At 37.7% G+C, this 15,146-nt stretch overlaps 2 protein-coding genes across 2 annotated transcripts; one reads left to right on the forward strand and one right to left on the reverse strand.

Moving 5' to 3' along the window:
* Positions 1-380: 380 nt before the first annotated feature.
* LOC140878069 (uncharacterized) lies at positions 381-2,971 on the reverse strand. The gene is made up of 2 exons (XM_073281672.1): positions 2,491-2,971; positions 381-1,636 (listed from the first exon to the last, which is right to left on the reverse strand). The coding sequence occupies exons 1-2, from the start codon at positions 2,969-2,971 to the stop codon at positions 381-383; spliced, it is 1,737 nt and encodes a 578-aa protein (XP_073137773.1).
* Positions 2,972-11,283: 8,312 nt separating this feature from the next.
* Positions 11,284-14,547, forward strand: LOC140882827 (uncharacterized). Its single transcript, XM_073289037.1, has 3 exons — positions 11,284-11,423; positions 12,234-13,162; positions 13,862-14,547. Exons 2-3 carry the CDS (start codon positions 12,363-12,365, stop codon positions 14,310-14,312), a joined length of 1,251 nt encoding a protein of 416 aa, XP_073145138.1. The 5' UTR covers positions 11,284-11,423; positions 12,234-12,362; the 3' UTR covers positions 14,313-14,547.
* The last annotated feature ends 599 nt before the right edge of the window (positions 14,548-15,146 follow it).

A 15,146-nucleotide genomic window follows, 5' to 3' on the forward strand; every position in this document is an offset into this window, starting at 1 on the left:
GAATCCCGAAATTTAAATCTCAAAACCCGTAAATTCTCAAATTAAATATTTCCAGCTCGAAAATTAAATCTATCATTTCCATAACTTCTCAAATCAATATTAGCCCATAATATGGAATTTAATTCTCAAATCCCATAATTAATAATTTAATATTTTCGGGCCTTACAAGCGTAATCAGAATCACAATAACCAGTGACTTCATATGAGTTCAAAGTGGATTTAACTTCAGTTGTGTGGTTCCCTTCAAATACTTCAGTAGCCATTGCACAACCTTCTGATGTTCTCTACTCGGTTTGCTCATGAATCTACTTACAAGACCCCAACCATATGTGATGTCTGGTCGAGTAGAAATCATCAAATACATTATACTTCCTATAGCATTAGAATAGGGTATATTCTTCATATGAATGGCCTCTAATTCCTCTTGATCCTGCTGTACTGACATTAGCTTGAAATGAGCACCAATAGAACTTGCTAACAGCCTTTGATTCAGCCATCTTGAATAGATTCAGAACCTTATCTATGTATCTTCCTTGTGACAATGTCAGAGTTCTCAGCTTTCTGTCCCTTCTTATCTCAATTCCTAATATTTGTTTTGTTGCACCCAGGTTTTTCATTTCAAATTCGGAGTTAAGTTGATACTTCAACTTCTGAATTTCACTCAGATCTTTACAAGCTATGATCATGTAATCAACATAAATCAATAAATAGATGAAATACTGATTTTGAAGCTTTCTAAAATAGACACAACTATCAAACTTTGACCTCATATAACCATGTTGTAGCATGAAGACATCAAAACGTTTGTACCACTGTCTAGGTGATTGCTTTAAGCAATAGATTGACTTTTGCAGCAAACAAAATTTTCCAGCTTGAGGATCAATTTCAAAACCCTTTGGTTGAGCCATTAGGATCTTTTCTTCAAGATTCCCATGTAAGAAATCTGTTTTGACATCTAACTGCTCAAACTCCAAATCTTGCATTGCTGTGATTGCAAGTAAAATACGAATGAAGGAGTGCTTTACCACAGATGAGGAAACCTCATGATAATCAATCCCTTCAATCTGTGAGAATCCCTTTGCAACCAGCCTGGCCTTAAACCTTGGCCCTTCAACTTCTGGAACTTGTGGATTCTTCTTAAATACCCACTTACAGCCTATCACCTTCTTATCTTTTGGTTTATCAATTAATATCCATGTGTTATTCTTGATCAAAGAACTGAATTCCTCTTTCACGGCTTTCAACCATTTTGCCTTGTCCTTACTTTTCACAGTCTTTTTATAAGTGGTAGGTTCTTTTAAATCCATCAAATCAACTACATTTAGTGCAAAAGCTGTGAATTCAGAAGATGCAAATCTAGAAGGCAATCTAATTTTTCTTCTGACTCTATCTCTTGCCAATAGATAATCTTCCTGATGTTTGTCACTGAATGTATCATCACTTAGATAATCTTTGTTTTCATCCATTATATCAGTGGCATGATGTGATCTCTCATTATTTGTATGACTCATATCAAAAAATTCTTCAGTTAGCTTGTGATCAGCTCCACCTTCATCATTCTTAGAAGTATTGTTTTTTGTTGGAAGCTGTTCCTTTTCATGAAAACTCTGCTCAGCTTGTTTAGAGCTGGCTAACTCTGGAGAAAGTTTGTGAGCTTTATAGAAGATAGATTCATTAAAGACCACGTCTCTACTGATAACACACTTGAGATCATCCAATAGTCAGACTTTATATCCTTTACTCCAGTAGGACATCCAAGTAATCTGTCTTTCTTAGCTCTAGGACTGAATTTACGTTGGTTTGCATGAATGCATACAACACAACCAAAAGTTCTTAGATGTTTATAATTTGTTTTCAAACCAGACCATTTAAATTCTGAAATCATAAAATCTATGGCAGAGGATGGTGATAGGTTGATCAAATAACAAATAGTAGAAGCTGCCTCTGCCTAGAATTTGGATGGTAATTCACTCTCACTAAGCATGCATCTCACTTTATTCGTGATAGTCCTATTCATGCGTTCGACTACTCTATTTTGTTGTGGTGTATATGTACAAGTCCTATGTCTGGAAATACCATTTTTAGCACAATATTCATCAAACGCATGATTACAAAACTCCAAACCAATATCTGATCTTAAAGTTTTGATTTTGTTTCCAGATTAGTTTTCAACTAAGGTTTTCCATTCAACAAACTTACTAAAAGCTTGATCCTTAGTTTTCAGAAAATGATCCAAACCTTTCTAGAATAATCATCAATCAAAGAAATGAAATATTGACATTTAGAGAGTGATTGAGGTACCTTACAAGAACCCTAGAGATCAGCATGTATATAGTTCAGTGGTGACTTTGTCTTGTGTATAGCTGTCTTAAAACTCAGTCTGTGTGTCTTACCCAATACACAATTTTCACAGAAGTCCAACTTGCTGATGTACTTAGAGTCCAGAAGTCCTTGCTTGCACAACTCTTGTAGCCCTTTTAAACTCATTACTCATATGCCCGAGCCTTTGATGCCAAAAAATAGTTTGATTCTTATTAGATGTAGCCATATGAGTTTTAGATGATAAGGTATTCCCTTGAAGCACATACAACCCTTGTTTCAGGATGGATTTCATTATAGCTAATGAGCCCTTTACAACCTTGAGAATGTCACCTTGAGCTTTATAGGTTAGTCCTTTTTGATCTAATGTACCTAAGGAGATCAAGTTTCTCTTTAGGTCAGGAATATATCTTACATCCGACAAAATCTTAACTGATCCATCCCACATTTTTAACTTTATTGATCCAACTCCCAGAATTTTGCAAGACTCATTGTTGCCAAGTAGCACATAACCGGTTTCTGCTTCTTTAAAGTCTGAGAACCAGTCCTTTCTTGGAGACATGTGATAAGTGCATCCTGACTCAAGGATCCATTCATCTGTTGGATCATCAGATGAGATAGTTAGGACTTCGGTTTCTTCATAACCTTTCATCACATTTGCAGCATCTTTGTTAGAAGATATATCTTGTCCTTAATTGGTTTTTATTTGAGGACATAATCTTCTTATGTGACCCTCCTTTTTACAGAACCAGCAAGACCTCCTTGGTCATGACTTAGACCTTGATCTAGATTTCCATCTACTAGCCGAACCTTTTCTTTCAAGAGATCTTCCTCTTACATTTAATCCTTTACCAGTGGCATTGTGAGACCCCGTTTCTAATCTACTAATCTCGAATAATTCAACAAAATCAAACAAGAAGAACCGCGGAAAAACAATCAAAAAAATTTTTTTTCTCACGCGCGCCCGCGCCAACCTCAGGCGCGCCCGCGCGATAGTCCTCGCGCGCCCGCACACAGCTCTTGGCCAAAAACACTTAAAAGCTGCACAAGGGGGAGCGCCCGTGCATGCCCCTCGGGTTGCTGAAGCCTGGACACAAAAAATGATATCCACAATCTCAAAGCGATAAACCAAGCAACCAAGGTTCCAACCAGTTAATGCATGAAATAAGAGGTTCGAATCACCAACAAAACGAGGTTTAACAATACAAGTTCGATAATAGAATTTGTTCGACTAATCAAAATAATACAAGTCCAAAAGGCACAACCCTACGACACACGGTGTCTCACTTCTATCATTCTCACCCCGAGCTAACCCAAACGACTCGGTGCTGCTCCTGATCCTCCTGTTTCCAAGTACACATACAAACAAAGGCAACAGCCGGATAAACCGGTTAGAAATATAATTTCTAAGTAAAAGAGACAGACATACAATATCAGTTAAACATTTCATATCGAAAAGTAACAATCTTCAATGACTCAAAAGAGAGTGAATGTATGCATGACTTCAAAAACTCGGGACTATCAAGTCAGATAATCGAAATATCACTCGGAACTCGATTGGGATCCCGGGGCCAAGTCACTACAACAACTCACCTACACACCCATTCGGGGTGGATGTTGCACGACTCAAACCCCTAGACTTTAGAGCAACTATAAGAAGTATTCTGGCACTTGGAAAAACTCGAAATCCAAGACCACTTCAATATAGCTCCCTAAATCGTCTAATTTCAAAACGAATCGAATATTCGGCTCAATATGAATGCACGTGTAATTAACATAATCAATCAAGTTCAACACATCAATTAACATGCAGTATGATATTATCGGGGCTTGAGAATAAATCAAACTCGAGTATTCTACCCCATTCGTATCAATGTCATCTTTTACCTTTCAAGTCCGTCGAGGATTCAAATCTGAAAATAACAACGAACTCAAATAAATAATCAATCGAATCACAACAAATCGAAACAAGGAAAACTCAATCGATATACCGTCTTCGCTTCTCAATTCGATTCAACTCCCAAGTTCGATCCAAACCCGAAACTCCAATACAAATCTGAAAATGAATAATATACGGATTCGATATCAATCTACCAATTCAATCAAACCCGGAAATCAAACCGAAACAAAATAACCGATAGTCCAAACTCAATTTCGACGGCATAACGACTATAACCGATCAAACCAAAAATCATCAACACCATCAAACCACTTCAACCAACTCATATCAACTTCTTAACCAACAAAACACAACAAATCTCAACAATAACCAAAACCCCATTTTCGAAATTATGCCTCAAAATTCACATAAAATCCAAACTTCGTTCTTTTTCCAAACCGACTTCGAATACAAGATCTATGCTAGCTCAAGCACAACATACTCGAAGATTATCAAATTCTGACAATCCAACAAAAATCAAAGTTCGAGGATCGTAGCAAAACTTACTTCAGAACGAAGCCCTCGTTGCGGTGATCGTGAATCTCAACTCGGAATCAAAATCTGACAGTCGGATTGTGCGAATCATAAGGAAGAAAAGCTCAAAGAATCGATGGCCATGGCTTCTTGCTTCAGTACGTACGAATGGAAGGAAGGAGGAGGGAGAGGAATGAGTGAGGTGATGGTGAAGTAATGGTGAAGACCACTTGCTTGAGATATTATAAAATAAAATCCAACTTTTGCATTTCGGTCCCTGAAACTCCCAATTTAATTCGATTCAATCTCGGCTCAATAAATCTCCAAAATAAATAATAATCAATTCTGTTAATCACGAAAAATTAATTTCAGGGCCTTACAATTCTCCCCCTCTAATATTCGATTTCGTCCTCGAAATCTGACAGATCACAGACTGAAACAGGAAAAGAAACAAACTGAAGATGAACTCACCTCAATCGAACAACTCTGGAAATCGCTGCCTCATATCAGATTCGGTCTCCCAAGTCGCTTCTTCCACTCCGTGAAGACTCCACTGAATCTTCACCAATGGAATCGACTTGTTCCTAAGCTGCTTCTCCTTTCTGTTTAAAATCTGAATCGGTAAGTAACTCAGAGTCTCATCAAGTCTGGCCTCGTCTGGCTGAATAATGTGGGTGGATCCGGATGGTATCTCCGCAACATCAAAACGTGAAACAAATCGTGGATGCCTGAAAGAGACGGAGGAAGAGCAATCCTATAGGCAAGATCGTCTATCTTCTCCAGAATCTCATACGGACCAATGAATCTCGGAGACAACTTTCCTATTTTCCCGAATCTGACAGTTCCTCTAAACGGAGAAATCTTCAGAAACACTCGGTCTCCCTGATCAAAACACAGTGGTCTGCGTCTGAAATTCGCGTACTTGGCCTGTCGATCTTGGGCTGTCTTCATCCTGATTCGAATCAACTTCACCTGCTCTGCCATATTGCGAATCATATCTGGACCCAACTCAGGTGATTCTAAAATCTCATCCCAAAATAACGGAGATCTGCACTTCTTTCCGTACAAAGCTTCGAAAGGTGTCATGCCAATACTCGCTTGGAAGCTGTTATTGTATGAAAACTCAACTAGAGGCAAAGAATCCTGCCAACCTGAGCCAAAGTCAAGCACTATTGCTCGAAGCATATCCTCCAAAGTTTGGATCGTATGCTCGGACTGACCGTCGGTCTGAGGGTGATATGCTGTGCTCAAGTGCAAACGAGTACCCAATGCCTCCTGAAAACTGTGCCAAAAGTGCGAAGTGAATCTCGGATCTCTGTCTGATACTATCGACTTCGGCACGCCGTGCAATCTAACAACCTCTCTGACATACAACTCGGCCATCTGATCGTGACGGTATGTCATACGGTACGGAATGAAACAAGCAGATTTCGTCAACCGGTCAATCACAACCCAAATCGCATCACAACCCCTGACTGAACGCGGTAACTCCGTGACGAAGTCCATAGAGATGTGATCCCATTTCCATTCCAGAACTGGCAAATTGTGCAATAATCCACCTGGTTTCTTCCTCTCGGCTTTCACATGTTGACAATTCAGACAACGGGACACAAATCTCGCGACGTTTCCTTTCAGTTGCTTCCACCAGAACTGAGTCTTCAAGTCGTTATACATCTTTCGGCCTCCAGGATGAACACTGAACCGACTGCAATGCGCCTCTCGAAGAATACACTGTCTCAACTCAGAAACATCGGGCACCACAATACAGTTATTCACAAATAGCACATCATCCCTGACCTAAAACTCTGACTTATGACCTGATCTGACCCTCTCTACCAAACTCTGAATGCTCGGATCAGATCTCTGAGCCTCTCTGATTGACTGAAACAACTCTGGCTCTGCCTGAATAGCAAAAACTCTGATGGATCTCCTATCGGTCTCGAACTCCAAACCAGAAGTACAACATTCTTCAATCAACTGAGAGACACCAATCGTAGTAAGAGATAAGGAACAAAGCTTTCGACTAAGAGCGTCTGCAGCTACATTCGACTTTCTAGGATAATACTTGATCTCACAGTCGAAGTCCTTAAGCAAATCCATCCATCTCCTCTGTCTCATGTTCAGCTCGGACTGGGAAAACAAGTATTTCAGGCTCTTGTGGTCAAAAAATATCTCAAACGACTCGCCATAAAGGTAATGGCGCCAGGTCTTCAAAGCAAACACAATCTCCGCAAGCTCAAGGTCATGGATCGGATAACGAGTCTCGTGCGGCTTCAGCTGCCTCGAAGCATAAGCTATGACATGCTTCCTCTGCATAAGAATGCATCCAAGACCACGGTAAGAAGCATCACAGTAAACGAAAAAACCTCCCGTGCCTGATGGAATAGACAAGATCGGAGCGCTGATCAATCTCTTCTTCAGTTCAATGAAACTGGCCTCACAATCCTTGGACCAAACAAACGGTACATTCTTCTGGGTCAACTGAGTAATCGGCTTTGCAATGGAAGAGAAACCCTCGATAAATCGGCGATAATACCCTGCTAAACCCATGAAGCTTCGGATCTCTGGCACTGATGTCGGTCTCGGCCAATTCATAACTGCCTCGATCTTACTGGGGTCGACAGAAATTCCATCTCCTGATACAATGTGGCCTAAGAAAACCACTCGGTCCAACCAGAACTCGCACTTCGATAGCTTAGCATACAACTGTTCAGCTCGCAAAACCTGCAATACAATCATCAAATGCTCTGCATGATCTGAACGGTTCTTCAATAAGATTAACAATACAAGTTTGACAATAGGATTTGTTCGACTAATCAAAATAATACAAGTCCAAAAGGCACAACCCTACGACACACGGTGTCTCACTTCTATCATTCTCACCCCGAGCTAACCCAAACGACTCGGTCCTGCTCCTGATCCTCCTGTTGCCAAGTACACATACAAACAAAGACAACAGCCGGATAAACCGGTTAAAAATATAATTTCTAAGTAAAAGAGACAGACATGCAATATCAGTTAAACATTTCATATCGAAAAGTAACAATCATCAATGACTCAAAAGAGAGTGAATGTATGCATGACTTCAAAAACTCGGGACTATCAAGTCAGATAATCGAAATATCACTCGGAACTCGGTTGGGATCCCGGGGCCAAGTCACTACAACAACTCACCTACACACCCATTCGGGGTGGATTTTGCACGACTCAAACCCCTAGACTTCAGAGCAACTATAAGAAGTATTCTGGCACGTGGAAAAACTCGAAATCCAAGACCACTTCAATATAGCTCCCTAAATCGTCTAATTTCAAAACGAATCGAATATTCGGCTCAATATGAATGCACGTGTAATTAACATAATCAATCAAGTTCAACACATCAATTAACATGCAGTATGTGATTATCGGGGCTCGAGAATAAATCAAACTCGAGTATTCTACCCCATTCGTATCAATGTCGTCTTTTACCTTTCAAGTCCGTCGAGGATTCAAATCTGAAAATAACAACGAACTCAAATAAATAATCAATCGAATCACAACAAATCGAAACAAGGAAAACTCAATCGATATACCGTCTTCGCTTCTCAATTCGATTCAACTCCCAAGTTCGATCCAAACCCGAAACTCCAATCCAAATCTGAAAATGAAGAATATACGGATTCGATATCAATCTACCAATTCAATCAAACCCGAAAATCAAACCGAAACAAAATAATCGATAGTCCAAACTCAATTTCGACGGCATAACGACTATAACCGATCAAACCAAAAATCATCAACACCATCAAACCACTTCAACCAACTCATATCAACTTCTTAACCAACAAAACACAACAAATCTTAACAATAACCAAAACCCCATTTTCGAAATTATGCCTCAAAATTCACATAAAATCCAAACTTCGTTCTTTTTCCAAACCGACTTCGAATACAAGATCTATGCTAGCTCAAGCACAACATACTCGAAGATTATCAAATTCTGACAATCCAACAAAAATCAAAGTTCGGGGATCGTAGCAAAACTTACTTCAGAACAAAACCCCTGTTGCGGTGATCGTGAATCTCAACTCGGAATCAAAATCTGACGGTCGGATTGTGCGAATCAGACGGAAGAAAAGCTCAAAGAATCGATGGCCATGGCTTCTCGCTTCAGTACATACGAATGGAAGGAAGGAGGAGGGAGAGGAATGAGTGAGGTGATGGTGAAGTGATGGTGAAGACCACTTGCTTGAGATATTATAAAATAAAATCCAACTTTTGCATTTCGGTCCCTGAAACTCCCAATTTAATTCGATTCAATCCCGGCTCAATAAATCTCCAAAATAAATAATAATCAATTCTGTTAATCACGAAAAATTAATTTCAGGGCCTTACAGGGATTTTGAAACTTCTCATTTGCCTTCAAATCCAATTCCTTAGAATAAGTAGCCCCTGTCACTTCTTCAAGGGTAAGTGTTTCTCTGCCATACTTAAAGGTGTCCCTTAATTGATCATATGCTTTCAGCAGTGAATTAAGAAGAAATATTGTTTGCTCTTCTTCATCAATATTCAACTTCATGTTCTCAAGATCTGATAACAATTTAGTTAATTCATCAATATTCTCATCAATTGACTTGTTTTCATCTATCTTATAGCTGTAGAACTTCTGCTTCAAATATATCATGTTAGGCAGTGCTTTTGTCATATACAATTGTTCCAATTTAAGCCACATATCAGCGGCAGATTTCTTTCTCACAACTTTCCTGAGAATCTGATCACTAAGGCTAAGAACAATCGTATTTTTAGCCTTCTTCAATATTTCTGCCTTGTTCTCTTTTGTATCCAAAATCTTGGATTCTCCTTGTATTGCTTTATCTAATCCCAGATTTCCTAAATGAGCTATCATCCTCTCCCTCCATAGGTTAAAGTCATTTTTCCATCAAATTTCTACACCTCAAACCTTGATGTGGACATCGAAAGAGAGTGTCCCTGGCTCGTATACATTCTTCAAATATAATTCACAGTGCAAAAGAGAGGATCGGAGATGGTATAATAAAATAATGGCGGAGTAGAAGCAGAACACCTACTCAATATCTTTCGTCCCAAGATCTTAATCTTGAGGCTCTGATACCACTTGTTGTAATTTCCAATTACCAGAAACAAGCAATACACTAATCAACCGAGAAGCAAGCAAGAAATAACAGGATAACAATGAACACAAAGAATTACTTTGTTCGGATTATACAATTCCTATATCCAAGGTTCTGGGATAATTCCCATATGAATTCACTAATTAAAGAACAACAATCGTTCAATACAATCCTCTCAAATATAAATCTCAAGCTATACAACAAGCTTAGAACGAAGAAGAAGAAAAAACAGTAGCACTATCTTCTTGAAGTTTCCAGTAGCAATCGAGATGATTTTCCTATTGAACCTTCAGTCGAGAAGTATGCTCACACGTTCTCAGAGGATTATTAATTGAGCTAGCTATGAAGAACGAAGACTTTTATCTCCTTAGATTTGGATCTGAAGATAAATGTCTGAGCAGAGAAAACTCCCACTTAAACTGATATTAGCTCACTTAACGGCCTAACTACCAAGGCTTTAAATCTCAGCCTTCAGATCAAGTACTTAACCAATAAGTTGATCTTAACCGTTGAATGAAACTAATGTTAAGTCAACACCGAGTCTTCACATATTCAAAATAGACACACCATCAAATAAAATACCGGTTATAAATTTTTATTTCGAAATATTTGAAAACGATTTATTATTTTAATTAAAATCATATTTTTCTCATCAGTTCAAAATGATTTATTATAATATTGATGTATACTAGTTTAAGAATAATAGATTTAATTAAGATATAAATTGGACATATTATATTGTTGGACATATTAATTGGTGATAAGCTCATTATAGCCTAGGTGATTTGGCCCGAGGGGATGAGCCCACTACTTCAAGAGGATCATGGTTCATCTTGAAAAATCTATAAGTAAAAGGTCAATACTTTTTTCAAGGTACGCTATCTCATTATCTCAATTTATGCTCTAAAAGCTCTCTAATTTTTGTGAGTGAATATTTTGGGTGGATCACTGACTTGAGCATCGGAGGGTTTTCGTCGGGCATCCCTGACGTCTCTAACCTCATTTCGTGACGCATGTGACGACCCTAATTTTAATGGTGTGGATACGCAAGGAACAATTGGTTTTTTAAAGGTGTGGTTTACTCCAATTGACTGAGCACGCGAAAGACCCTCTTCAGGGTAGCAAGATTTCGTGCTACAACAACTATATAAAAAAAACGATTTATTATTTTAAAAAAAATATTCAAGGTGACTCCATCTCGGCCTTTGTTGTTGGCATGTGGGCTTAATTGGATATTAAAGATGGGCTTTGGGCCCGAATAGGTTAAAAAAAGGATCAGAATGAATGAATCGTATTGAACTTGATAGAAAGCGACTTTCTTGCAAACTTGTAGTTAAAAACGCATATTGAAATAGCAACTTCTTTGAAATCTAAAAGATATTTATTTCCCTTTCTTTTTTTCGGTAATAATTCTAGAAGTGGGACAGAGGTAAATTAGTCGTTGGTTACACTAAGAAAGAGAAAATGTAAACCGCATCGTTGTACTAGATTTTTTTTTTTATCTACATCAGATCGCAAAATCAATAGTTCGTCTCCAATTCGTCGAATTTACGTAGCGTCAGGTGTTACGCCTATTCTTGGCCTGGTTATCTTGAGTTTAATTTCTATTTTTATGTTAATTTTGTGTGAGTGATGATCGGTAGTTGAAGTTTGCGATATTTGGTTTATTAAAACGTTTTGAGTATCATCCTGTGTTTGATCTATCGATGTTTAGCTAATTTTGGTTAGTTTCTTCGTGGATTTTTGTTTTTTGGTGAAAATTTTAGGTAACTTGTATTAGAAGGTGCGTTTTTTCTTCGTAATATTCGGGGAATTATTGTATGGACTATGGAGCTGAGTAAAACACATTTCTGGAATGAAATATTGAATCGATTAGCGTGATCTTTTTTATTGTAATATCGAATTTGCAACAATAGAACTTGTGGTTTTAATTTGATGACTTGGGGCTGGTTTGCTGGAGAGGAGTAAAAATTGTAAATTTCAGGTGAGACATAAACTTGGTCAATTTTATGTGGTGATTTTCCAGTCTGCTTCTATTTGGGTAGAGTTTAATCATTGAGTGAATATTTGGAAACTGTCGGCTGATATCTTAATTATTTTGAAATTTCTCTATGGTCCTTTGAAATGGATGTTTCTGTGATGTTATAGTTTTTGTTCTTTGTATTGCAATAACGCATGTTGGAAAGCTATGTAATGAGTGAGTTACTCTGGAATTGGTATTTTTGCTGTTATTGATAGCGTGGTTTATAAATTATAAACCATTTTATTTATTTAGGATTCTTCTAGTCTTGTATATATCAATTTCCCATTTGCATACAAGAGATTAAAGTTGTGTTGCAACTAACTGTTGGTTGTTTTTACTTTTTCTGCAGTTATATGTGATTATGAGTTGAGTTGGATTTAGTTCCAGTTCGTGCTATCCAGGTTGTGTGGAGATAACCAGAAAATATTGTGTCTTATTGGAAGATTTTGCTAGGATATCTCTGTTAGATTTTTTCTCCATGTCTGTGTTGAAACCATTATCACGCGGCAATGCCGGTGAGTCAGTCAATAAGTCATATGATTTTTTCCGGGATCACAAGCTTTGTACATGTAATTCTTCAAGTAACGATTTTTGGCATGGCAACAAATTGTTGTTAAACCGTGAGAATCTTGGGAAAATTTATTGCTGCGACGAAACAAACGTGTCCGAACCAGACGTCACACTTTTAAGTGCTCGATATGTTGATGAAAATGCAAAACTAAGTGGAGAGAACCAGCTTATTGAGGGATATTGCACAACCTTTTCCAGAAATTCTACTGCTTTTAGTTTGGACAAACCATCAAAGAATTGTTGTTCTAATGCCAAAAGCGATCAGGATAGTTGGTTGCAGGAACTTGAGTCCATTGCTGATGAGAGTTTTGAAAGGGCACCGATGAGCAAGGACATGGAAGAGTCCTGGCACTCAAATGCTAATTTAATGTATTCGGACTGTGAACGGCCAGAGAAAAATTGCTCTGATCTGGATTCTCAGTGGAGCGAACTTACGAAGACAGAACCATGGTGGCATTCAGCTGATAAAGATGACGTAGCATCCTTTATTTCTCGGAGGTCATTTTCCCACATCAGAAATTGTGATCTTCCAGAACCCCAGGCCTTGCATTTTGAGAAGGGGTCCGGTAATGGTGTAAACTGTTATGACCAGGTAAAAGAACGAATGGCAAATAAAAAGGTGAAGGTCTTGAGTGTGGCCGATTGTTCTCAAGGAAAAGATGCAGGATTAGTGGAGTGTACATTTCAAGGTTCAGATGGAACATTCAGGTACTGAGGAAATTTACATTTGAGTTGACAAAGTCAACCCTTTTTTGCTTGAGTATGAAGTTAGATCTGCAGTTAGAAGTTTGATGACTTGGCATTTACTCTAACTAGTCTAGATTGGTATTTGGTTTCATTGCCAGCCTGCCTAAAAAGTATGGTTAGTCTTCCTTTTCTTTCTTCTGGTGGATATGATAACCATACTCGAAGATTTCTAATTTTTTGTAACTGCTATCAAATTTATGCACCTCATGCATGAGTTTATGGGGGGGGAAAACAGCGATTCAAGTGCTATTAGCTTAATCTGACACTGGAGAAAATATTAAGGCCTTGTTGGTCATGAAATTTTGGATTAGAAGAGGGAACAGTAGAAATTATGGGGAAAAGGAAATTGATCATGTGACATGGAGTCTGTGACTCAGGCTCACACTTGACATGTATGATTACTTTTTCACTTTGAATTTTTTGTGCTAGCCGCCGGGTCATAGACTCGTATGTGTATTGTTTTTAAGAAATTTGTAGAGTGCTTTTCGAGCCTAGATTGATCTTTTGCTGCATTAATAATTGAAATTTGAAAAGCACCTCCTTCCCTCTTCCCATGGACGAATTGAATCATAAGAAATTGAAGGAGCCCCCCCTCCTTTTGCGACTTATTATCCAAGTTACTTACTAACTTGGTGATATATTTGTCTGTCCTTCGAGCAGTAATGGCAACTTGGGTACAATTAAGGTCGATTCATCAATTACCCCAGGACAAGAAAGTTTTGACCTCAACAAAACTCAGCTTTTAGAGGCACTCTGCCATTCGCAAACACGTGCAAGAGAAGCCGAGAAGTTAGCACAGGATGCTTGTGATGAGAAGGACCACATAATCGAACTTTTTTTCAGACAGGCATCTTACCTGTTTGCTTATAAGCAGTGGATCCGAATTTTGCAAATTGAGACACTTTGCCTCCAACATGGGAGTAAAAGTCACCTCCCATCAGTTAAAGACATGGTATTGGGAAAGAACAGACATAATATCAGAAAAACGAAGCCAGGTAAAGGTGGATGTTGCATATGCAAATATGCTTTTGCTTTTGCACTAGGATTAAGCCTTGCTGGTGCTGGTTTACTGGTCGGTTGGACCGTCGGATGGCTTTTTTCAGCTTTCTAAACCACGGTTTGTGTGTAAATCCGGTTTGTTTGTCACTAATCTGTAACATACGGATGTGAATGCTGGGTAAATATTACTGTGCATTGATGATATGGAGTGTGGTGGTTCATATGTTTGGCTTGCTTAGGGAATTGGTTTCTTTTTGCTTGTAAAGGGAAATAAGTGGCCATTTTGTACATACATGTTTAGAATTACTACGTTTACTTGTGTTGCAAATATATGGGCGTAACTTTATTTGTTAAACATAATGTTATGTAACTTACTTCTTTTCTATGTTTCATTATATCAATTCTAATTTCCAGTTGTAAGATATCGATTTTTTTTTCATAATCTTGCAAGTTACAGACCAACTTGCCAAAAATTCTGATGAAAATTTTAATTGTATTGATACAAGAAAATTAAAAGCAGATGATTTTACCTGAAGAGTTGAACATACTTCGATCTAACATTGAGAAGGAAAAGAGGTGGGGCTACGGTTTTATCAGGGGAAAAAATCGTAATCTCACAACATTATTTCTAGCAAAATTCACTCCCCTAGGCCTCATAAAACCAAAATAATAATAATAATAATAATAATAATAATAATAATAATAATAATAATAATAATAATTCTAGCAAAATTCACGCACCTAGGCCTCATAAAACCAAAGTAATAATAATAATAATAATAATAATAATAATAATAATAATAATAATAATAATAATAATAATAATACTAAATAAAATAAATAAATAAATAAATAAATAAATATAAATAAAAATAAAATTTAAAAAATAATAATACTAATTTATTATCATCCAATTTAAAGAAATTTAGGCTGGATTTACGGTACA

Source organism: Henckelia pumila, chromosome 2 (genome assembly GCF_033568475.1).
Source record: "Henckelia pumila isolate YLH828 chromosome 2, ASM3356847v2, whole genome shotgun sequence".
Classification (NCBI taxonomy): domain Eukaryota; kingdom Viridiplantae; phylum Streptophyta; class Magnoliopsida; order Lamiales; family Gesneriaceae; genus Henckelia; species Henckelia pumila.

Bases quoted from the DNA above. Each gene is read 5' to 3' on its own strand.
- LOC140878069 (XM_073281672.1), bottom strand. From the start codon at position 2,971: ATGAAAGGTTATGAAGAAACCGAAGTCCTAACTATCTCATCTGATGAT. The intron at 1,637-2,490 runs GTAATGAGTTTA...AACTTTCTCCAG, and splicing joins TCAAAGGCTCGGGCATATGA to AGTTAGCCAGCTCTAAACAA.
- LOC140882827 (XM_073289037.1), top strand. From the start codon at position 12,363: ATGTCTGTGTTGAAACCATTATCACGCGGCAATGCCGGTGAGTCAGTC. The intron at 13,163-13,861 runs GTACTGAGGAAA...TCCTTCGAGCAG, and splicing joins GGTTCAGATGGAACATTCAG to TAATGGCAACTTGGGTACAA.